The sequence below is a fragment of the Sapajus apella genome, unplaced genomic scaffold, assembly GCF_009761245.1.
Source record: "Sapajus apella isolate SASKATOON/1434 unplaced genomic scaffold, GSC_monkey_1.0 scaffold66, whole genome shotgun sequence".
NCBI lineage: Eukaryota > Metazoa > Chordata > Mammalia > Primates > Cebidae > Sapajus > Sapajus apella.
In genome coordinates this window covers 6,392,019-6,415,863 of record NW_022437006.1, presented here as the reverse complement: position 1 = coordinate 6,415,863, position 23,845 = coordinate 6,392,019, and the positions used below count along the sequence as shown (strand labels likewise).

General features: G+C 38.1%; 1 protein-coding gene across 30 annotated transcripts in view; it reads right to left on the bottom strand.

The window, feature by feature from the left end:
- PPHLN1 (periphilin 1) overlaps positions 1 to 23,845 on the bottom strand; it is a 135,861-nt gene that overhangs the window by 91,275 nt on the left and 20,741 nt on the right. For 12 of the 30 annotated variants that reach the window (XR_004259976.1, XM_032248482.1, XM_032248483.1 and 9 more), the window contains 2 exons: positions 19,731 to 19,895; positions 16,617 to 16,678 (listed from right to left, as the gene is read on the bottom strand). The exons of 4 other annotated variants lie outside the window; for them this stretch is intronic. Coding sequence is in view for 25 of the 26 variants with exons in the window: in XM_032248482.1 (XP_032104373.1) it covers positions 16,617 to 16,678; positions 19,731 to 19,895 (227 nt within the window). In the remaining variant the exon portion in view is untranslated. Of the gene's footprint in view, positions 1 to 16,616; positions 16,679 to 19,730; positions 19,896 to 23,845 lie in introns of those variants that run through there. 14 more of the 30 variants (XM_032248488.1, XM_032248487.1, XM_032248489.1 and 11 more) reach the window with 3 other exon arrangements.

The window sequence follows — 23,845 nt, the reverse complement described above, 5'->3', positions numbered from 1 at the left end:
ATCAAGTTTGAAACAAAAGTTAATAAAGTTCTTTGCCTAGTAAATTAAAAAAATAAAAAAACTAAGACTTTGACTTTTCATTTTTACCTCATTTATCATAAATTGTGTTTTTATAATAGCAGATAAAAATTTAACAGAAATAATTTGTTTTGTAAAACTACTATCATGTGCACTAGTACCTAATAGTATTTACAGAGTACCCACCATTATTCATAATAGCTGTATGTGTACTTGTGTTAGTGTCGGAAGGAAAACTAAACAGTAATAAACATTAAGATACCCTTCTCATTTATGGATTAGTAGGATTCTTTTATAATCTCTCTTATTTTACCCTCAGAGATAGAAACTCTCATGGTTGACATTTAAAACCCAGTGCAAACTACGTTCAGCAGTTCATTGTGATAATAAGAACGAGAAGGAATTAAAAGTATTCTGCAACATGTTGTGAAACTGAAACTAGAAAAAGCCAGATACTTACAGACATCAATGTACAGATGTATACAGACAGAGAAAAAAATGTGTCCATGAAGAAAGACATTCTGACAGTCAGAAAAGTATAATATTTGCAGTTCTAATATTTTCTCCTTCTGTGGACTCTAGAAGTTTAACCCTGATTTATGGGCCACATAGTATTTCCCTTTTAAGGATCATTAAATCCCTAGCGATTTCTAGCCAAACCCAAAGTGCTGCATATTATTCATGATAAAGTTTAAGTAGACACTTAATCTTTAAAAATACTCACTCAGCCTTCAGATAAGTTCTAAAATCTGTGTTAAGATGACGACTCTCTGGGCACGGTGGCTCAGGCCTGTGATTCCAGCACTTTGGGAGGCTGAGGCAGGAAAACTGCTTGAGCTTAGGGGTTAGAGACCAGCCTGGGTAACACAGAGAAACCCTGTCTCCAAAAAAGGACAGGTGGGGTGGCTCACATCTTTAATCCCAGCACTTTGGGAGGCCAAGAAGGGCAGATCACCTGAGTTAAAGAGTTCATGACCAGCCTGGCCAACATGGAGAAACCCCATTTCTAGTAAAAATATAAAACTTAGCCAGGCATGGTGGTATGAGCTTGTATAATCCCAGCTACTTGGGAGGCTGAGGCAGGAGAATGGCTTGAACCTGGGAGGCAGAAGCTGCAGTGAGCCAAGATCGCACCACTGCACTCCAGCCTGGTCGACAGAGTGAGACTCTGTATCCAAAAAAAAAAAAAAAAAAAAAGCTGTGCCAGGCACAGTGGCCCATGCCTATAATCCCAGCACTTTGGGAGGCCGAGGTAGGTAGATCACAAGGTCAGGAGTTTGAGACCAGCCTAACCAACATGGTAAAACCCCATCTCTACTAAAAATACAAAAATAAGCCAAGTGTGGTGGCATGCGCCTGTAATCCCAGCTACTCGGGATCTGTGGCAGAATCACTTGAACCTGGGAGGCGGAGGCTGTGGTGAGCCAAGATCGCACAACTGCACTCCAGCGTGGGTGACAGATCAAGACTCCGTCTCAAAAAAAAGTGGTCCTTAAACCATCTGTGATTTCAGATGACTTCTTAGGTGCTTATTTGAAAAGCAGATTTTTGAAGCTCAGACTCTTCTGTTAATACACATCCCCTCATATCAGCCAAACCAGTAAGTAGTAATAGAACCCTCAGTGTCAGCAGATGTAGGCTCACTGGTTATGAGTAAAATTCAACAAAGTGGAAGAAAAGGATGTAAGGGAAGGAAAGAATGAGGAGATAGAAAGCATTTACTTCTTACTCTGGACCTCATTTTTCTCTCCTTTCCACATCCAAATATGCACAAATATTCACACAAAATATTGGCTACTTCCTTTCTAGTCAATAGGAGCTTCCAAAAAGAATTAAGATTTCAAGAATTATTTTGAGAAAGCAACCTGGTAATTAGCAAGGCAAGGTTAAGAATAAATGAAGCACAACCTTTTATTTTAAATGTAGAAATGGAAAACCAAGGGAACTGTGACTTAAGGTAAGGAATTTTCCATATCACCTCTTTTTCTATCCTATCAAAAAATCAAACACCTGTCTCTCTGCTTGAGTTCAGATTAGAAGTTTAGTGATCAAATTCAAAGCTCTTTCCACAAAATCACATCTTTTAAAGTTAAAAGTATTCTAGGAAAAGTAGAACAAACAAAAAAAGGAATTCTAGGCATAAGATATGGACTAAGAGATCTTCCAACTAGAATTTTTTTTTCTTTTTTGAGGCGGAGTCTCCCTCTGTCACTCAGGCTGAGTGCAATGCCGTGATCTCAGCTCACTGCAACCTCTGCCTCCAGGTTCAAGCGATTCTCCCACCTCAGCTTCCTGAGTAGCTGGGATTACAGGCACACACCACCATGCCCAGCTAATTTTTGTACTTTTAGTAAAGATGGGGTTTCACCATGTGGGCCAGGCTGGTCTCAAACGCCTAACTACAGGTGATCCACCCGCCTGGGCCTCCATAGTGCTCGGATTATAGGCGTGAACCACCATGCCCAGCCTAGAACATGTTCTGTGAGAACAAAAATCTTACCTGTGTTATTCACAGTTTGATCTCTAATACCTAAAACAGTGCCTGCTCTTATAGAGGTAAGATATGCCTAGGAAGTATGAAGGATAGGCAAGCAGTCACTGCAAGGATTCCAATGAAAGATGTGAAATTTCAGATGAAAATATCTAATATGCAGTTGAACACAGAGATAGAGATCTAGAGTTCACAAGAAAAGCCAAAGCCAAATATACACATTTGTCAGTCATCAGGAGACAAAATACAGGTCAGTGTTTCTCAAAATTCTAGCCTCCAGGGCCGGGCGCAGTGGCTCACACCTGTAATCCCAGCACTTTGGGAGGCTGAGGTGGGTGGATCACGAGGTCGAGATCGAGGCCATCCTGGCCAACATGGTGAAACCCCGTCTCTACTAAAAATACAAAAAAAAATTAGCTGGGCATGGAGGCGCATGCCTGTAGTCTCAACAATTCAGGAGGCTGAGACAGGAGAATTGCTTGAACCCAGGAGGCGGAGGTTGCAGTGAGCCAAGATCTCGCCACTGCACTCTAGCCTGGTGCCTGGCAACAGAGTGAGACTATCTCAAAAAAAAAAAAAAAAATTAAAAAATTCCAGCCTCCAGACTATCTGCATCACAATTACCCTGTGGATTTGTTAAAAATACAGATTGCAAGACTCCACTCAATGAATCAGAATCTCGAGATAAAGCCTCAACCTTTTCATTCATAATGAACTTCTAAGTGATTTTTATGGACACAAGTTTTAGAAACGTAAGCAAAGGGAATTGCTGCCATTGATATATAGAGAGAAAGCTACCATAACTGAGAGCATGTGGCCAAGAAAGTAATTGTTAACATGATCCTGCAGTTTCTGGACTTTGTCACTTTGTGCTATTTGTTAGACCAGTGGTTCTCAAGTCTAGCTTTACATTACAATAACCTGATAAGCACCCCTTTTTGTTGCCCAGGCTGGTTTCAAGCTCCTGGCCTCAGGCAATCTTCCCTCCTCAGTCTTCTGAATAGCTGGGATTCCAGGCACAAGCCACCATACCTGGCCTGATAAGCTTCTAAGGAATACTGATGGGCATATGCTGTAATGAGACATATCTCACAAGAAAAAAAAGAATACTGATGCCAGGCTTCACCCAAGACCAACTGAATGAGATCTCCAAGTGTGAGACCCAGGCAGTAGCATTTAAAACAAAAAAAATGGCCTTCCATATAATTCAGAGATTTAGAGTACAGCCAGGGTTGAGAACCTCTGTATTAGTCAAACTATCATGTTACAGGCTCTTCATTCCAGAGTTTCAGATTGTTATGCTACCCTAGAGATTGCAAGCTCTGGGGTAGAAACTCTGCTTTCAATTAGCTGTGAAAAAAAACAAAAATCAAGAGATTTCACATTTTAAAAATCTGGATTTATGACTTCTTTTGAAGCAGGCCATACTGGGCTTACATACACAAATAGCAAAGATCAGCTGGCACCAAGAAGCAGCTGCTCCAATGTGGCATTCATTTCTGTTCCCTGCCTGACTACTCTTAAGTCCACAAGTAATACAGGATAATAGGAGCATTATCATCACAGATAAATATGTTCATGGTTTACCTGTAACCATCATAAGTAGTTTATATGCAGTAAACATATTTGTGTATATACAGTAATTTAAGTCAGTCTTGTAAAAGCTTTCACATCCTTGGCCTCTATGAACCAACTCCTCCAACTTCTTCCTTTGAGACCTGGCATTTGAACATAAATACTACCTTCCACCAAGCTCTTGAGTAGTAAACGCACATTGAGAACCCTCTTCAAAGGCCTCGGCTATATGAAATTGTAAATCCTGGCTTTATAAGGGGTTTCAGCTAATTAAAAATATAAAAAATAAAAAAAGAAGCTGTAAATCCTCCATCCCCTAAGAAAACGGAGGAAGTCCAAATATTCCTGATGTAAGTTCATGCCACCCTACTGTACCCTAAATTATCAATCTCCTGGTGACTTCCTCAAATTCCCTAAAGAAGTTAACACAATGACACAGTCCACATTGTTACCACACATCCTACCCACATCATGGATGACTTTCAAAATTCACACAGATCATCTGCGCAACACAGCAGGTTCATGTAGGCTGACCATCTCCTATTTCTTCACAATACTGTAGTATACATGTAAATCCTAATCCTAAACCATTCATTATCCAGGTGTTCTTCAGCTAGATTTTTATTGCATCATAACACTCTAATCACCACGTCTTCCTTCAGGTTTGTTTTTTTTTCACTCCTACAATAACTCCATTTCCACCTTACTAGTGCCCTTAGAATCCTGTATTTTTGAGTAATGAACCCCATTCAACTCATTGCCCTTTCAGTCTAAACAGTAGTATTTGAATCACTCTATAAACACCAACTTATTTTTCTGCTCTTGCAATTCTGATATATCATCTTAGTCCATCCAAAGCCTGAATCAATTCCAAAATCTGTTATTTCCTCACAGATATAGTTGGATTACCATAACTAGAGAAAAATTACACAAACCAACAGATTAGTCCCACAATAGCTTCATGGTCTCTAATTTCTACTGTGCTTTCAATTTCACTCAGTAATAACGGCATTTTATCACTGATGAGGTCAATCTCCCAAAATAAACTGTTTCAAAAGTTTTATTTTCCACCACAATCATAAAGATGTTGCCCAGAGTTCTGACTCTATAGTTCATCACTCTTGTCTAACTACATCTCCTTGGACAATGTCAATTTTGAATGTAGCCCTTCCCTTGAAACCATTCCTCCTATATTGCCTATCTCCAGATAATGGTATTATTGTACACAGTAAATAAAACAAAAAATACAGGTATTTCTCTCTGCCTTATATTTCCACATCCAACAGGCATGTCATGCTAACTTTTTTACTTCCTATTTATCAAATTTAACCCTTTTTCTCCATCCCAACTCCCCTTTGCCAATTCAGATATTCATAATTTCTTGTTCAATCTCCAGTGCCATCTTTAAAAGTCATCCTCTACACTGAACACAAAATAAACTACAATCTCATTAGTTTACCTTAGCTCTCCTCTCCCTACCTCATTAACATTTCTCAGCAGTTAATATTTTCTTGGTAGTAACTATTAACAGAATAAAGCTCCTACAGTGAACTTTTTCTAAAACTGTAGCAAAGGATAAAGGTTCTTTGTCTTCCTCTAGCACTTTACACAGCCTCACCATGTTTCACATTATGTTATCTACTTGTGCATTCATTTCACTCTCCAGATGTCAGCTAGTGATATAAGCATGGTCCCCTACATATAAATATTTGTATCACCAATAAATATTTGCACCACTGAATCAAACCAAAGATGTTCTATAGTATTATTCTCTGCCAAACAGTAAATTGCCTAAGATAAAACTTGCTATAGTAAAATTAAACAGAAAATCTACTCTTTAAAAATCAGTAAATATAAAAATACTGAACTACTACATAATTTAAAATTTCTGTAAGTGAAATTTTAAAAAAAAAAAGCATTTTTTTTATTTTTTGAGACGGAGCCTCATTCTGTTGCCCAGGCTGGAGTGCAGTAGCATGATCTCGGCTCACTGCAACCTCCATCTCCCAGGTTGAGGTGATTCTCGTGCCTCAGCCTTCCAAGCAGTTGGGATTACAGGAACACACCACCACACCCGGGTAATTTTTGTACTTTTAGTAAAGATGGGGTTTCACCATGTCGGCCAGACTGGTCTCAAACTCTTGACCTCGGGTGACTACCCCGCTCAGGCTACCAAAGTGCTGGGATTACAAGCGTGAGCCACCATGCCTGGACTTTTTTTAATTTTTTGAGATAGGGTCTCACTTTGTCACCCAGGTTGGAGTGCAGTGGTGTGATCAGAGTTCACAGCAACCTCAACCTCCCAGGCTCAAGCAGTTCTCCCACATGAGCCTCCAAAGGTACCAGGTATATGCCACTACACCCAACTAATTTTTTAATTTTTTTTTTATAGAAATGGGGTCTCCTTATGTTGCCTAAACTGGTCTCAAACTCCTAGGCTCAAGCTATCTTCCCACCTCAGCCTCCCAAAATGCTGAGATTACAGGCGTGAGCCACCACAACCAGCTGACAGCATTGAAAAATAAAGTATATTGACCACTTGATGACACTCTTGTTCCATATTTTTAAACATTACATAATACTTTAAATCAGTTCCATCCCAAATCTTACTACATTATTACTATTATTATTTGAGACAGAGTCTTGCTCTGTCACCCAACCTGGAGTGCAGTGGTGTGATTTTGGCTCACTGCAACCTCTGCCTCGTGGGTTCAGGCAATTCTCATGCCTCAGTTTCCTGAGTAGCTAGGACTATAGACATGTGCCACCATGCCTGGCTAATATTTGTATTTTTAGTAGAGACAGGGTTTTGCCACCTTGGCCAGGCTGGTCTCAAACTCCTGACCTCAAGTGATCTGCCCACCTCAGCCTCCTAAAGTAATGGGATTACAAAGCATGAGCCACTGCATCCGACCACTAAGGTTTATTATAAGATCTCATAACTACAGGGGAAAAAAGTGACTTGAAAATAACCTCATTCTATCTAAGTCACTAACTCTTCGTAGAGTATGGCATGTTTCTTTGATACAAAACGAAATAAATCCTAATATATTCTGAATTTCATCTATAAGCATGTTTTGTAAAAACAAATAATATAATCATTGTGTAACTACAGAAACAAGATGAAATGTAAATAACTTTACTAGGCATGCCTAAACATGAAAGTGATCACTTTTGGAGTGGGGCGCGAGGGGGAGGCAGCGGGAAAAATGACAGAAAACTTAACACATTCTCTTTTCTTCCGTTAGCTCTTATTTAATCCAGTTGTTTCCAATGATTGCGCATTTCCATTAGTAAAACACATTTGAATATAAACCACTAATACATGTATACTAAATTTATAAAGTATATCATGTTCTATAACATGAAACACATAACAAAGTAAAAGAAAAAAAAAAAACAGCTAGAGTTCCACTGCCAGTAATAGGGCTGTGGAAGACGGTGTGACAGCAAGGTGGCCCAGTATCAACCAGTGGTGTTAAGCTGCAAAAAAAAAAAAAAAAAAAAAAAAAGGAAAAAAAGGTGCTGGTGAGAGCAAGAAGGAAGACTCACAGGGACAGAATAGCAACTACATTCAGGGGCGTGAACAAACACAGTGATGATACTGGTGTCAGGTCTGGGGTTTGATTTTACCTTACCTATAAGGTTATAAATTAGACTGTCACTGTTTCATGAATCCAGCAGAAGACACAGGACTCTGGGTCAGAGAAAAAACTTTGTCACCCACAGCACAGCAACACAAGCATTGGCATGTTTGTGTCAGTTTGCTCTGGTACCAAGTCCAGGGGCAATGTGATATAACCATAGATAAATGTGGCACATGTAGAGGGCTTGGGTCACAACTGAGGAACACTGAACTTAAGGAACCCACGATTTTCACACCAAGCAATAAGCAAGCCTGCTGTTTCACAAAGAGGGAGACATTATTCTATCCTTCTTCAAGACTGCTCACTACAAACACATATCTAGAACTACCCTGAATAACAAGTGACCAGTGTCTTGCATATTTTGGCAAAATGTACAAGAGTGCAAGACATCCATGGAGGACTCTCTCTCCCAACAACTGGGAGCTAGATTTCCTACAGATGGAAAAAAGGAGATAAAAATATGAAATGAAGGAAAAGGTATTTCCATGATCTTAGTCATGAATATACATAAACACTGTATAAAAATAAATGCAGAAGTAAAAGTCTATGTGTATATGTGTGTCCAGAATCTTGGCTTCAAAAATCACTTTCCACTATAGAAAGCCTGTGCTCTGGCCAGGCATAGTGGCTCACACCTGTAATCCCAGCTCTTTGGGAAGCCAAGGTGGGCAGATCACAAGGTCAGGAGTTTGAGGCCAGCCTGGCCAATATGGTGAAACCCCATCTTACTAAGGATACAAAAAATTAGCAAATTAGCCGGGTGTGGTGGCGCGTGCCTGTAATCTCAGCTACTAGGGAGGCTGAGGCAGGAGAATTCCTTGAAGCTGGGAGGTGAACGTTGCAGTGAGCCTAGATCAAGCCTCTAGCCGAGCCAAGCCTGGCAAGACCTCTGTCACAAAAAGAAAAAAAGAAAGAAGAAAGGGGCTGGGGGGCAAAGGGGGGCGGGAGAGAGAGAGAGAGAAGAGAGAAAAGAAAGAGAGAGAGAAAGAAAGGAAGGGCGAGAGGGAGGGAGGGAAAGGAAGCCAGCCTGTGCTGCCGAATTTAGAGCGAGGCAGAGATGTATAAGAAGAGACTGAAACATCTTGTGTCAGAAAGAGGTGACCAAAGAATGATGTGGACACGTTAAAACAACATAGATGACCTTGGTTTGGCAATGAATTCTTAGATATAACACCAAAAGTATGAGCGACAAAAGAAAAAATTAGATAAATTGGACTTCATCAAAATTTAAAATGTGCATCAAAGATCATCATCAATAAAGTAAAAAGACTAGCAACAGAAGAAAATATTGCAAATCATATATCAGGTATAATTTAATATCATACTCCTAAAATCCAACAAAAAGACAAACAACCCAATTTAAGAAAAATCAAAAAACTCAAAACAGGCATTACTCCAAAGATACACAAATGACCAATAAGCACAAGAAATGATGTTAACCATCACTAGTCATCATTGGGAAAAATGCAAATCAAAACCACAATGAGATATGACTTCACACTCAGGATGACTACACAGACACACACACACACATACACGCACACACAAAACACACACACGGAATATAATAAGCATTGGCAAGAAGGTGGAGCAACTGGGAACCTTACACATTGCTAACAGGAAGGTAAAATGGTGCTGTCACTATGAAAAATGGCTTGGTGGTTCCTCAAAAAGATAAGAATAGAATTACTATATGATCCAGTAAATCCATTCTTATGTATGTACTCAAAAGAACTGAAAACAGGGACTCAAAAGAGATATCTGTACGCCAATGTTCACTGTAGCATTATTCACAAAGCCAAAAGTTGGAAACAACTCAAATGTGGGTTTCTGTACCCACTAGAATTGAATTAATTATATTCAACACTGTCAACAGAATGCTCATGAATTGTGCACTTAAAAATGGTTTAAATGGCATACTTTACTATACTATGTATAGCCTGTCAAAAGAAAATATTTGGAAAACAAAAGCAACCAACCAACCAACCAATCACAGAAGCTGACTTGACGGGACTCTCACTGGCCAAATCTAAGCTTCAAAATAGTAACAGCAATGAATTAAAGTCCACTGAATAAAACAGGAATCTATGAGTCCATACTTACACAAAGTTTAATCTGTTTTAAGGGGGTAAACAGGTGAAGAGAAGGTTCTTACTTACAACGGAATGCCAGCACAATGAACACAGAAAAAATGGGCTAATTGCAAAACCACCCATTAAAACCCATCATATTTGTCTTAGTAGGGTTGGACTGCTGTAACAAAGTATCATAGTCTTAAACAACAAACTATTTAATATTTCTCATAGTTCTGGAAGCTGGGAAATCCAAGATCAAGGTACAGATCTGGTGCCTGGTGAGGACATTTTTCTTGGTTTGAAAATGGTTGTCTTCTCATTGTATCCTCACATGGTGGAGAGCAAGCCCTTGTGTCTCTTCTTAATAAAGCACCAATCTCATTCATGAGGGATCCACCTTTATAACCAAATCTCACCTCCCAAAAGGCCTAACCTCCTAATACTATCACAGTGGGGGTTAAGGTTTCAACATGTGAATTTGGGGGGGACAAAAATACTATGTTCATAATATTAATAATTAATTCAGGCAAAGCCATCAGTGGATGCTGAAACTAACAGCTAAAGTGGGATAAAAAATAGTACAATCACATAGGTTCAAAGTATCTCCATACAAAGCAGTTTCAGGGGGAAGGACAACTTAATAGTAAACAAGTGGTAAAAGTCAACAATACCAGTAAGGGAACAAACCAACAACATGTGCAGCCTATAGGAAGAATTCAGCATCACTTCAGGAACTGTCCTGGCAAAAACATATAATCTACTAGGCCTAATCTCTAATCATGAAGAAACACTGGACAAATCTAAACTGAGAAACAGTCTAATAAAGAAAAAAAAAATCTGCTCTGTATTCATCTTGCAAAAAAACACTAAACCATAAACATCAAGGGAAGACTAAGGAGCTGTTCTGGATTGAAGAAGCCTACAAAAATGTGATATATGAGCCCAGATTAAATTTTTTTGGTATAAAGCACATTATTGGGGGCATTTCTAGAGACATTAATGAAATCTCTAGTGAAGGGTTACAGGAGTTCTTTCAATTTTTCTTTTTCCTTTTTTTTTTTTTTTTTTTTTTGGGACAGAGCCTCACTCTTTCACCCAGGATGGAGTGCAATGGCATGATCTCAGCTCACTGCAATCTCCATCACCTGAGTTTTGAGTAGCTGGGACTACAGGTGTGCACCACGACACCTGGCTAATTTTTCTATTTTTAGTAGAGACGGAACATTTTGTCATATTGGCCAGGCTGGTCTCAAACTCCTGACCTCAAGTGATCTGCCTGTCTCAGCCTCCCAAAGTGCTGGGATTACAGGTATGAGCCATCACACCTGGTAAATTTTTGAAATCTTTTAATATTTTCTTCCTACAATATGAAGAATCCTTGTGTACATCCCACTGACAAAAACAAAACAACTGACGTGACTTTCATAATTGCTCAGAACATTACCAATAGATTCAACTATTCTTTCTGGATGGTTTACGATGCATTAAATGTTTTTCTAAAACAGCTGTTTTCTATTCACAAAGTCTTTCAGGTAGGAAATCTTCAATGAGCCTACCTGATACAGAGAATAGCTTACAGAAGCCAGATAGATGCCAGGCAGTAAAAGCTACCGCTATTGTGATAGCATAAAACCTGAGACATTATTGAAGATACTCAGACATCAAGTGAAGACACAGGCAAGTGTGGACAGCACAAATACTCTCTATTCCCTGCTTTTTCTTCATAAAAATTATGTTTTGTTATTTGTTAAACATGTATAATTCATATTAAAATGCAGGCTACATGAAGACAAAGGCTTTATATTCCCAGAGACTAGAAGACAATCTCACCTACCAGACAGACAAGAAATATTTAATAAATGAATGAATATGTCATACAGAAGAGCTCCATACCCTGAAAATATACCTTGTTTTATGCCCACGGTATAGTTACAGAAGCTGATCAACTAATTAACCACTAATAATCAATGGATTTTAAAAGTGGAATTACAGTACAGGCAATACTGTGATCACAGAAAAATTAGAATACAGTATGTCAGAATCTGTGTAAATTACTATGTATCAGAATAATGGGATACAGTTATGGTACTATTTAAAGGAAATTTCAAACAACTTACATTAGTAAATAAGAAAGAAAAATAATTATCCAAATTAAAATGCTAAGATTTTTAATTAAAAAAAATGTATCACAGCATTTTTAGCAGGCAAAAGATAAAATGCATACATATTAAATTTAAAATATCTATTATAATTTAAAATATGTATATATACCCACTGACCCAGAAATTCTGCTTCCAGCAACTTATCCCATAAAAACTAATGTACTGTTTTATGAAAATATTATGTACTAGAATTTACTCCAGCACTGTTTTGTACTGTAAGCAGTGATGAGCTAAATTATTTGACATATCCTCACCATGGACTATACCTGACCATTAAAAAGACTCAGTTTGGCCGGGAACAATGATTCACTCCTATAATCCTAGCACTTTTGGAGACCAAGGTAGGAGGACTGCTTGAGCCCAGGAGTTCAAGACCATCCTGGGCAATAAAGTAAGATCTCGTCTCCACAAAAAAGTTAAAAAATAAAAATAAAAAAAAAATTTGATGGGTGTGGTGGCACACACCTGTGGTCCCAGCTACTTCAGAGGCTGAGGCAGGAGGAATGCTTACACCTGGCAAATCGAGGCTACAGTGAGCTGTGATCACACCAGTGCACTCAAGCCTGGGCAGACCTTTGTCTCAAAACAAACAAGCAAAAAGACTCAAACAATCAAAAGCCCTAAATGTTTATGAATATAGAGAAAAATAGAGAACTTACACCAAGACGTTAACATGGCTGTGGGGATGAGAGATTCATATATGTTTTTATTTCATTTACGTAAAATTTTACATACATACACAAAATGCTTAAAAAAAAAAAAAAAAAAAAAAAAAAGACAGGAAAAGAGGCCAGACACAGTGGCTCACACCTGTAATCCCAGCACTTTAGGAGGCCAAGGCAGACAGATCACAACATCAAGAGATCAAGACCATCCTGGCCAACATGGTGAAACCCCATCTCTACTAAAAATACAAAAATTAGCTGGGCGTGGTGGCATGCGCCTGTTGTCCTAGATGCTCAGAAGGCTGAGGCTGGAAAACTGAACCCAGGAAGCAGAGGCTGCAGTGAGCAGAGATCGGGCCACTACACTCCAGCCTGGAGACATAACAAAACTCCGTCTCCCAAAAAAAAAAAAAAAAAAAAAAAGACAGGAAGAGTAAATTAAAATTAACATAAAAACTTATTTTACAAACTGAAAACCCACAATAGCAAAGATACAATCAACCTAAATGTCCATCAATGGATGACTGAATAAAGAAAATGTAGTACATACACACAATGGCATACTATTCAACCATGAAAAAGAATGAAATCATGTCTTCTACAGCAACAGGGATGGATGTGCAGGCCATTATCTTAAGTAAAACTACTCAGAAACAAAGTCACAGACTTAATGTTCTCATTTCTCAGTAATAAGTGGGAGTTAAATAATGTGTACATATGGACACAGAGTGTGGAATGAGAAACAATGGAGACTTGGAAAGGTAGGAGGTGAGTGAGGGATAAGAAATTACTTAATGGGTACAATATACATTATCCAAGTGGTGGATACACTAATAACTCAGACTTTACATAATATATCCATGTAACAAAACTGTATGTGTATCCATTGAATTTATACTAATAAAAAATAATTTAAAAATTAAGCTAAAATAAATTTCTTTGGAGATATTTCCTTGGAGGAGAAAGATAAGCCACTGGATGATCTAATTTTTTTTTTTTTTTTGTCTTTTTGTTTTTTTCCTTTCTGTGGAGAATGGGGTCTCGCTATATTGCCAAGGCAGGTCTCGAACTCCTGGGCTCAAGCTATCCTCCCGCCTCTGCCTCCCTAAGAGCTGGGATTACAGGCGTGAGCCACAGCACCTGGCTCTAATTTTTAAAAGTGTTTTACAATTCTGCTTTTCACACAGGTCTTAATTACATCAGATTCTATTTGAATATATTAGGCTCCAATGTCATGTTTTTGAAATGTTTGTCCCAGCACACTATTTATTGAAAAGTTCATTCTTTCTCCACTGGATCTGTAATACCACTGTTACTATACCAATTCCAGATATATGTAGGTTCATTTGAAGATTCTGTTTCACTGGTCTATTTATTATCAACAGTACAACACTGTTTACATCAATACAGCTTTATAATTATGCATATCCTGTATCTTGAGTCTTCACATCTTTTTCAAGGCATTTTTGTCATTTAGTCCATTACTCTTTCATATTAGTTTTAAAATCAACTTGTCAATGTCCATGCAAAATAAAAAAATAAACATCTTGGCCAAGTGCAGTGGCTCACACCTATAATCCCAGCACTTTGGGAGGCCAAGGCAGGCAGATTAAAAGGTCAAGAGAGTGAGACCATCCTGGCCAACATGGTAAAACCCTGCCTCTAAAAAAATAAAAATAAAAATAAATAAAACAAACAACTTGGATTTTTGACTAGAGCCATACTGAATTCTCACCTTAATTTGAGAACTAACATTTATATGACACTGAGTCTTCCTAGCTAAGGATGTAGTGTTTCTCCTTTTACTCTGATTCACTTTTATTTCCTTTAGAAATGACTTGTAATTTCCTTGTATAGACCTCATACACTTTTGGTGGGTTTATTCCTATTATTCAGCACAGTTTTTATGCTACAGTATTTTAAAAACAAATTTTCTAATTTATGCTGACAGTTGATTTTATTACACTGAACCTTGCTAATTTCCTAACAGTTCTTACAGTCTATAGACTTTCCTAGATTTTCTGCATAATTACATCATCTTTAAATAACTGTGTTTTTCATTCTAATTCTTACAACTTATTTTTCACTTTACTGTAGAAGCTGTTAACATGTTGAGTGAAAGCAGTGACCAGGTGTCATTGTTTTGTTCTGATTTTAAAGCAAATGTTTCTAACTTCACCATTCAGTACAGCAAATGCCCAAATACTTGGGCAAGGAAATTGTCTTTCCATTCCCTGCTATTTTTATAACTACTTAGTGATGAATTTTATCAAAGCATTTTTTTCAGCATCTATTCATTGCTTCTTTTGGGAGAAACAGTCTGCCATGGGTTCTGAATGTCCCTGCATATAACAGCTATATATGCCAATTTCTAAGACCTAACTATCCACTGACAGTGAACAGTTTCTGTAGCTGGTTACAGAGAAGATTAAACAGGTTAAGGCGATCACAGTGTGACTACTATGGCAGGTCACTCCCAGGGAAAGGAGGGCTAACTCACATTCTGCTTTCTATAAAAGGTACCAAGCTCTTGACCCTGGGTGCCAAAGCCACAGTGCATCCCACTGTGTGCATAGCTTCCATCTCTGTCTATCACATGGCCCGGTGAGATTTGGAAACAGGGAACCTGCACTACAATGCTGATCTTCCTGCTGATTGCTGTTCTGTGAATAAAAATCTGTCAGCTGGGTGCGGTGGCTCATGCCTGCAATCTCAGGGAGATTTGGGAGGCCAAGGGAGGTGGATCACCTGAGGTCACGAGTTTGAGACCAGCCTGACCAAAATGGTGAAACCCCTGCCTCTACTAAAAAATACAAAAAAATTAGCCTGGCATGGTGGCAGGCGCCTGTAATCCCAGCTACTCAGGAGGCTGAGGCAGGAGAATCCCTTGAACCTGGGAGGCAGATGTTGCATTGAGCCAAGGTCACACCACTGCACTCCAGCCTGGGCAGTAAGAGCAAAACTGTGCCTCAAAAAAAAGAAAAAAAATTGGTCCTGCTCTGATCCACTGAATCTTGTCTACTTGTGGCATCTATGGAATTGTGACAGTTGATGCTTTGTCACTCTCCATGAGACTGGGGTTTTTCTTCTCTGACGGTTCATAAGAAATCTTCACAAGGCTCCTTTTACAACTTCCAATACCACCACTGTGATATCATTTAAAAAACAAACAAAAACTATCAATAGATTTAAATGTGTCAATTGTTTCCCCTCCACTACTCAATTAGATGCCCTCTATAAGTAATCAAAGCCAACAATGATTGAGCCCCTTGCAAACTGTGTTTCCTAAAAGAACATTATTAAACAAACTGAGAGAATGCTTTATAATAGGAGATTTTATAAGAACGCAAATATTTCCAGGATACTTCTGAAAAAATGCCTTACTTCTAATTAAGCAACCCTATCAAATGAAATTCTAATTAAGCAAATCTCAAAATCCAGACCACATATTAATAATTAACTTGCAAGACTATATCAATAGGGTTTTTTTTTTGTTGTTTGGTTTGGTTTGAGACAGAGTCTCGCTCTATTGCCAAGGCTGGAGTACACTTGTGCTATCTTGGCTCACTGCAACCTCCAACTCCTGGGTTCAAGCAATTCTCTTGCCTCAGACTCCCGAGTGGTTGGGATTACAGGTGTTTGCCCAGCTAAGTTTTTTGTATTTTTAGTAGAGGCATGGTTTCAAAATGTTGACCTGGCTGGTCTCAAAACTCCTGACCTCAAATGATTTGCCAACCTCGGCCTCCCAAAGTGAGATTACAGGCATGAGCCACCACACCCAGCCCAAATATTTCAAATATATTTTTGATGAGTTACAAAATGCCAAGAGCTATGGAGCACCAGTTATCAGTGCTATTATGCTGCATTTCAAAATTTGAAATCCCAGAAAAAATTTCATCTATGTGTAAGTCTAGATTTCAACAGCAGATATGTTGGTGAGTCAAATATCAAAGTACTTAATGCTATTATTTTTATCCTTTTACCTGTATTCAGGTTGCCTGCTTGCAGAATGATCATCTCTTGTCCATCTATAACCAGATTCATCCTGAAACATAAAAAAGCTACTTAGCTATTTGTTTACATTATTTCGGACAAGTGGGATATATCTTACAATGCTACAAAAACGACTCTAAGTTTCCCTAGACTTCAACGCCATAAAAAGAAAAAAAGATTAAGCAAGTCATCTATTTCAACAACTGAAACATTTGACCGGTTGAGAACCTGTGGTACCATCTATCTCTATTAAAAGGCTTAAATTATTTATTTGGTACTCAAACAACCTAATTGCCAAAGATACATATATCAGTATCACAACAGCTAAGGGCTATTTGAGGACAAAGTCTAAAAATTTAATAAAGCACACGTTTCTCAACCTCGTATTTTCCCTTCTGTCTAGTTCCCTTACGAATTTTCAGATTCAAGCCCAATGAAAAGCTTGCTACTTTCCCATTTTTCCTATTCAAGTTTTATTTTCTCACCTTATCTCCAATTAAAAACCAAACTGGAAACAATATAAGAAACTGTCAAGTACAGATAATCTATATTAGAATAAGATTTAAATTTATTTAAACTTAAATAAATTTAAAATTAATCAAAGCACATTTTGTTCTCTCAGACAGACATATTGCAAAGATGCATAAGAAAGAACCATGTAGCAATCCACACCCAATTACTTAAAAATTATACATAGAATCGGCTGGGCGTGGTGCCACACACCTATAATCCCAGTGCTTTGGGATGTTGAGGCAGGTGTATCACTTGTGGTCAGGAGTTCGAGACCAGCCTGGCCACCATGGTTAAACCCTCGTCTCTACAAAAATACAAAAATTAGCCGGGCACAGTGATGTGCACCTATAGTCCCAGCTACTCGGGAGGCTGAGGCAGGAAAATTTCTTCAACCCAAGAGGCAGAGGTTGCCCAGCCAAGATCATGCCACTGCACTCCAGTCTGGGCAACAGAATGAGACTCTGTCTCAAAAAATGAATAAAAGTATACATAGAAAAATACAATATGCGAATTATGTATCAGGAAAACTGATTAAAATAAGTATCCTCTTCCTCCTCTTTAGCATCACATACCCTATTTTTATATAAATAAAATAATCATCATTTTCTGTCTTAACATTAAATATAAACAAAATTTAAAACTTAGCAATAACAAAATATTAAATCAAGTAATTTGTTTGCATTACATAAATGAACTCTAGATAAGAATTAGTATCATAAGAGTCTTAAGGATCACAAGCATGCTTGTTGTTTGAAGGGAATTTAAAGAAAAAAATGTTATATACACAAAAATATAAAGATGGACACAATTGGTAACAATATTAGAAAAAAACTGTCACTGAAGTTCTACTGTGCTACAAGTTTTTAGGAAAAAAAATCATTTTCATGAGGTTTCAAACACAAACTAGGGTTTTCACAAAAATGGTAACAAATGAGAGGGTACACTAAAATCTCAAACTTCACTACTATACAACTCAGCCATGTAACCAAAAGCTACTTGAACCCCAAAAGCTACTGAAATAAACAAAAATTTTAATAATAAATATGAGGACAACAAAAAAGCAGCATGACATTTAAAAACTGAATAAAGTAAAAATCAATGCTGTGAAGAGTAAGAAAGCTACAAAACCCCAAACTTTAGAAACGAACACGAGAAAACATTAGTCTCATTACCACTTTGGAATTGTTAGGGGTCACTATGATGCAGTAGTAAAAGAAACCAAACTCCCATACATACCTATCCTGAATAAATCACCTTAACTCCATTTCTTCAAGCATAAAGTATGGAAACTAATTCCAATAGCCAACGTGAGGTCAAAATTTTTATACACAGGGTTTAAATACGTACTGTTAATTGCCATGTTATATAGTAGAAAAGGGGGAAAAAGAGAAAAGGTAGGAAAACAACCTAGCTGAGGAAAGTTGAAAACATGCAAGGTAGGACAGAGAAATCCGTCAAAGAACAGTATTAAGTTCAATTACAAATCACTGCAACATTAAATACATACTTCTAGACTATTAAGAATGCTGAAGAGAAACAAGTTTTAATAGTAATAACGGTAGCTAACTTTTTTTTTTTTTTAAGACGGAGTCTCGCTCTGTCACCCAGTCTAGAGTGCAGTGGCGAGATCCCAGCTCACTACAACCTCCATCTCCCAGGTTAAAGCAATTCTCCTGCCTCAGCCTCCCAAGTAGCTGGGATTAGAGGCACCCACCACCACACGCAACTGATTTTTGTATTTTTAGTAGAGACAGGGTTTTACTATGTTGGCCAGCCTGGTCTCGAACTCCTGACTTCAGGTGATCCACCTACCTCGGCCTCCCAAAGCGCTGGGATTACAGGTGTGAGCCACTGTGCCCAGCCAGCTAATATTTTTAAATTGCTTCCTATGGCAAAGTTTTGAGTGTTTTCTAATTTTAGTTAATACATAGACTTTCGGTTGGGAGTGGTGGCTCATGCCTGTATCCCAGAACTTTGGGAGGCTGAGGCAGGCAGATCACTGGAGGTCAGGAGTTCGAGACCAGTCTGGTCAACATGGTGAAACCCCATCTCTACTGAAAATACAAAAATTAGCCAGGCATGGTGGCATGCACTTGTAATCCCAGATACTTGGGAGGGTGATGCAGGAGAATCGCTTGAACCCGAGAGGCAGAGTTTGCAGTAAGCCAAGATTGCACCACTGTACTCCAGCCTGGGTGACAGAGCACAACTTCATCTCAAAAAAAAAAAAGTGGGTCATCTAGTAAGAAATGGTAACCACCTGTTCATCACTTAGTAAGTACCAAGACAACAGATTACCTTTACACGGTTCTACAAATCCCTGCCAATTTAGGGGATTAAAGAAAAGCAGGCTGGTTGGAATTAATTTCATTTAGATAGTGCCACCCAGAGTGCTTACCTACTTTGTCCAGCACCTCAAGATTCTTGACTACTAGTTGCCATCTGACAGCTCCAGCTGGCAATTCACATGAGAGCATCAAGCAGAAAGTGTTTATTCAACTGCTTTCATGGCCGTCACATAAATTTTTTAAATTACATTAATTTTAAACTTATAAGAAATAACAATGAGTACATGGGGGAAATTTACATACTCCTCTGTGAGGTGGACCACTTCTTCGATCATGAGAAAAACTGCGGCCCTCGTCATAGTCTCGGTAATCAACATGACTGTAATATCTATTGTAGTTTCCTTCACCAGGTCTGTCTAGCAGTGGTGGTTTCTTTGGCACAATATTAACTAGTCTATTGTAGCCATCCTAAAACAGACAAAAAGAAATATATAAAAATCACTAATTTCTCTATTTGGCTTTGGAAAGGTTATAAAAAAAGCACAGGAGTTCTTACCCTTAAATAAGCTAAATGTAGAAACAAAAGCATTAATGAAATAACATAAACATAACTAATACTAAGGTCTTCACATGGATTAAAGGAAATCAAGTTGTTCAATGAAGAAAGCCAGGTGTTCAAAATAACATGCAGCAATGCGAAAACCAATCATAAGTAAAAGAAAAAATACAATATTATCATTTTAATAAAAAATAAACTTAAGACAGTTAGAATGTTACAGTAGTGCTATCCCTAATTGCCTAAGAATTTTAGAAATAAAATCATGTAAGACAGCATACATATTTGGTCTACTGTGTTTGAACTACACTATTTGGAAAAAATATAAGCTATTTACACACGAGCCACAGCTAACAGGGAGATGACACTGAGGCAGAATGATCAAAAGGAAACATTTTGCTATTTTTCCAGCAGTAACAGAGAGAGGAGAGCCTTTGACTTTACAGATCTAGAAGCAAAATAAAAGCTGACATAAAATTTGAACTGATTTTCAACGTACTGCAATACATTGTTCATGTTTTAAGAAATGAGTAGGTTTTTTTGTGAGACTTGGGGAACTGGATACAGAGAACATGTCTTAGGTTAGTAGCTGCTATGAAGTAACAACAGAAAGTAGAAGACCGCTACAGACCATACATCTGTAAAGCTGGTCTTGGGCATTCATGGTACGTATCAAATGAGATATATGCTTTAAAAAAAAAAAAAAAAAAAAAAAAACTGTAAAGCCTGATTTAATACAAGATCAATATGAGTTAACTAATCTGGAAAAAATAAAAAACTTACAAAATATAAAGTTCAACATTCAGAACTGTTTATCTATCAACCCAAGCCTGTAAAATGAAATTAATTCTAACACCTAACTCATGGCGTTTTGAGGACTAAATGAGAAATGGAATACAAAGTGTTGAGTACTGTGTTCAGGCATACACTAAGTGCTCAAAAAATGTTTGCAATATTGATTACTACTGTCCAAGTCTATGAAAAAAATATGTACCTCAAACTGTTTCCTTAAATTACTTCTTAGCCCTAATGACCATAACTATTCAATTGTTATTAAATGACTATATACTCTTCAAATCTCTCAATAGGTAGGCAATTTGTCAGTGGGTCAGAAAAAAGTAAAATCAGTGGTTTATATTTATTTCAGAGCTTAAAAGATCTAACTAATTCTTCCGATGGGGATCTAAGGTGGTTTCCTGCTTTAGTATGTTAGATATTCATTATAAGATATATTCTACCTTTACAGAAAATATAATACACAAGTGAATATACTGACTCATTCTTCTACACACCTTTCACAGAGATTTCAATTAAATTTAATACTGAGCTGCTTAAAAAAAACTGGCATTAAACCAAAATTAGTAAAATTATAATTTACAGCATTTCTAATTCAAAATTTGTCACTCACAGAATCAGAATAACAGACTTCTCCAAATTCCAATAAACCATAAAAATCCATTACATAGGCAGGGCTTGGTGGCTCACACCTGTAATCCCAGCTCTTTGGGACAGCCTGACCAACATGGAGAAACCCCGTCTCTACTAAAAATACAAAAGTAGCCGGGCATGGTGGTGCTTGCCTGTAATCCCAGCTATGCCAGAGGCTGAAGCAGGAGAATCACTTGAGCCCAGGAAGCAGAGGTTTCGGTGAGCCAAGACCATGCCATTGTACTCCAGCCTGGGCAACAAGAGCGAAACTCCGTTTGAAAAAATAAAATAAAATAAAATCCATTACACAATATCCTTTTTGTTTCTATATGTTTATTTGGAGGGATGGTGGGGTAAGTATGCATGCCTAAATACTTCTGTGAATAGAGAGTTTATTATTTTATAAAACATTTTGTTCCTTTGTTCAACTGCCCCAGTTATTAGAAAGTTACTTGGGGATTATAAAATGTATTTGGTAAAACTTTGGGAGACTTAACATTCAAATCACATTTAGTTACTTATTTTAAAAATTGCTTTACCAACTGAAGTAAATGAAAACAATCATTCTAAAAGATGTTTAAGTTCAGGCCAGTAATCCTAACACTTTGGGAGGCCAAGGCAGATGGATCACTTGAGGTCAGGAGGCTGAGATCAGCCTTGCCAACACGGTGAAGCCCTATTTCTACTTAAAAAAAAAAAAAAATAGCTGTGTGCTGGCACATGCCTACAGCCTGTAGTCCCAGCTACCAGGAGGCTGAGGCAGGAGAGTTGCTTGAGCCCAAAGGCAGAGGTTGCAGTGAGTTGAGATCGAGTCACTGCATTCTAGCTGGGGTGATAAAGTGAGACTCCATCTCAAAAAACTAAATATATAAAAGTTGTCTAATCAGCAAAAGAAAAAAAAATCCAGTGACAGCTCTCACACCTGGCTATAAGGATCAAATTGTTGTTTTGAAAAAGTGTTCAAATATTACATTATACTATCTCTGCTACGTAGACACCTAATCTTAAAGAAAATTCCCTAGCTGTATGAAAAGATCTAAGGAAACAAAGAGGACTGCCAGAGCCTGTAACAAAGCGGGACTGTATTTTTAAAGAGTTCCTGTGTTATCCAGGTATACCATTCAAGGATTTCTGTTCTTAATAAAATCCATGATGAGTGGCAAAGAATTCAAAATTTTCCTTTCAAAAAGTGGTTTTTTTGTTTGTTTGTTTGTTTTTTTGAGATAGAGTCTCACTCTAGCCCAGGCTGGAGTGCAGTGGTGCAATCCCGACTCACTGCAACCTACAGCTCCTAGGTTCAAGTGATTCTCCTGCCTCAGCCTCTGGAGTAGCTGGGATTACAGGTGCATGCCACCACACATGGCTAATTTTTGTATTTTTAGTAAAGACGGGGTTTCATCATATTGGTCAGGCTCATCTCGAACTCCTGACCTCAAGTGATCCACCCACCTAGGCCTCCCGAAGTGCTGGGATTACAGGAGTGAGCCACCAGCTCAGCCCTTTCAGAAAGATTACATTGTTGAAGTTCAAACAGTATTTTTATTACCTGCATTGCCAAACATGAATAGAAATAATGATACTGTTTGAAATTCCTATGCAAACCTTACATTAAGCTGTAAACACGCAATTTTCCTTTTTATATGCTAACATAGGTACACAGGCTTAAAGTACTACTGATGTTTGAAACCTCCATTTTAGAAAGACATTGGCAAAAGCAATTTAAGAATGGACAAACACCATGAACAGGCATTTCTCCAAAGACATAAAAATGGCCAGCTCCCCAGTTGTAGGCAGCTGCCTAGGTTGCCTTGTACCTAGGCAAGTATTACACTGCTGGGAGAACAGTAGCTGACAGCTGATTGGCATTCTGGCCCTGGTTCATCCCAACTCTGTTGACTACACCAGGATGCTACCATAGCTGAAAAGAACAGCTGCTCACACCTGTAGTTCTGGCTACTTGGGAGGCTAAGGTGGAAGGATCCCTTGAGCCTAAGGCTGCAGTAAGCTGTGACTGGCAACTGCACTCCAGCCTAGGAAAACAGAGACCCCCCCATCTCCAGGTAATAATGATTTTTTTAAAAAAAGGTCAACAGGTATATGAAAAGGTACTTGAATCAGTAACCATAGGGAAAATGCAAATTAAAACCACTATGAGATACCCCCTCACACCCTTAAGGATGGCTATAGTCAGAAAGACAAGAGATAGCAAATGTTGGTGAGGGTGTGAAGGAAAGAGAACCCTAGTACACTGTTGGTGGGAATACAGTTTAGTACAGCCATTAAAGAAAATGGTATGGAAATTCCTACCATTTTACTTTCCTACCAAGAAAGTAAAAATAGAACTACCACATGACCCAGTGATTCCTCTTCTGGGTATACCGTATACCTAAGGGAGATGAAATCACCACCTGTTCAAGAAATTCACATTTCCATG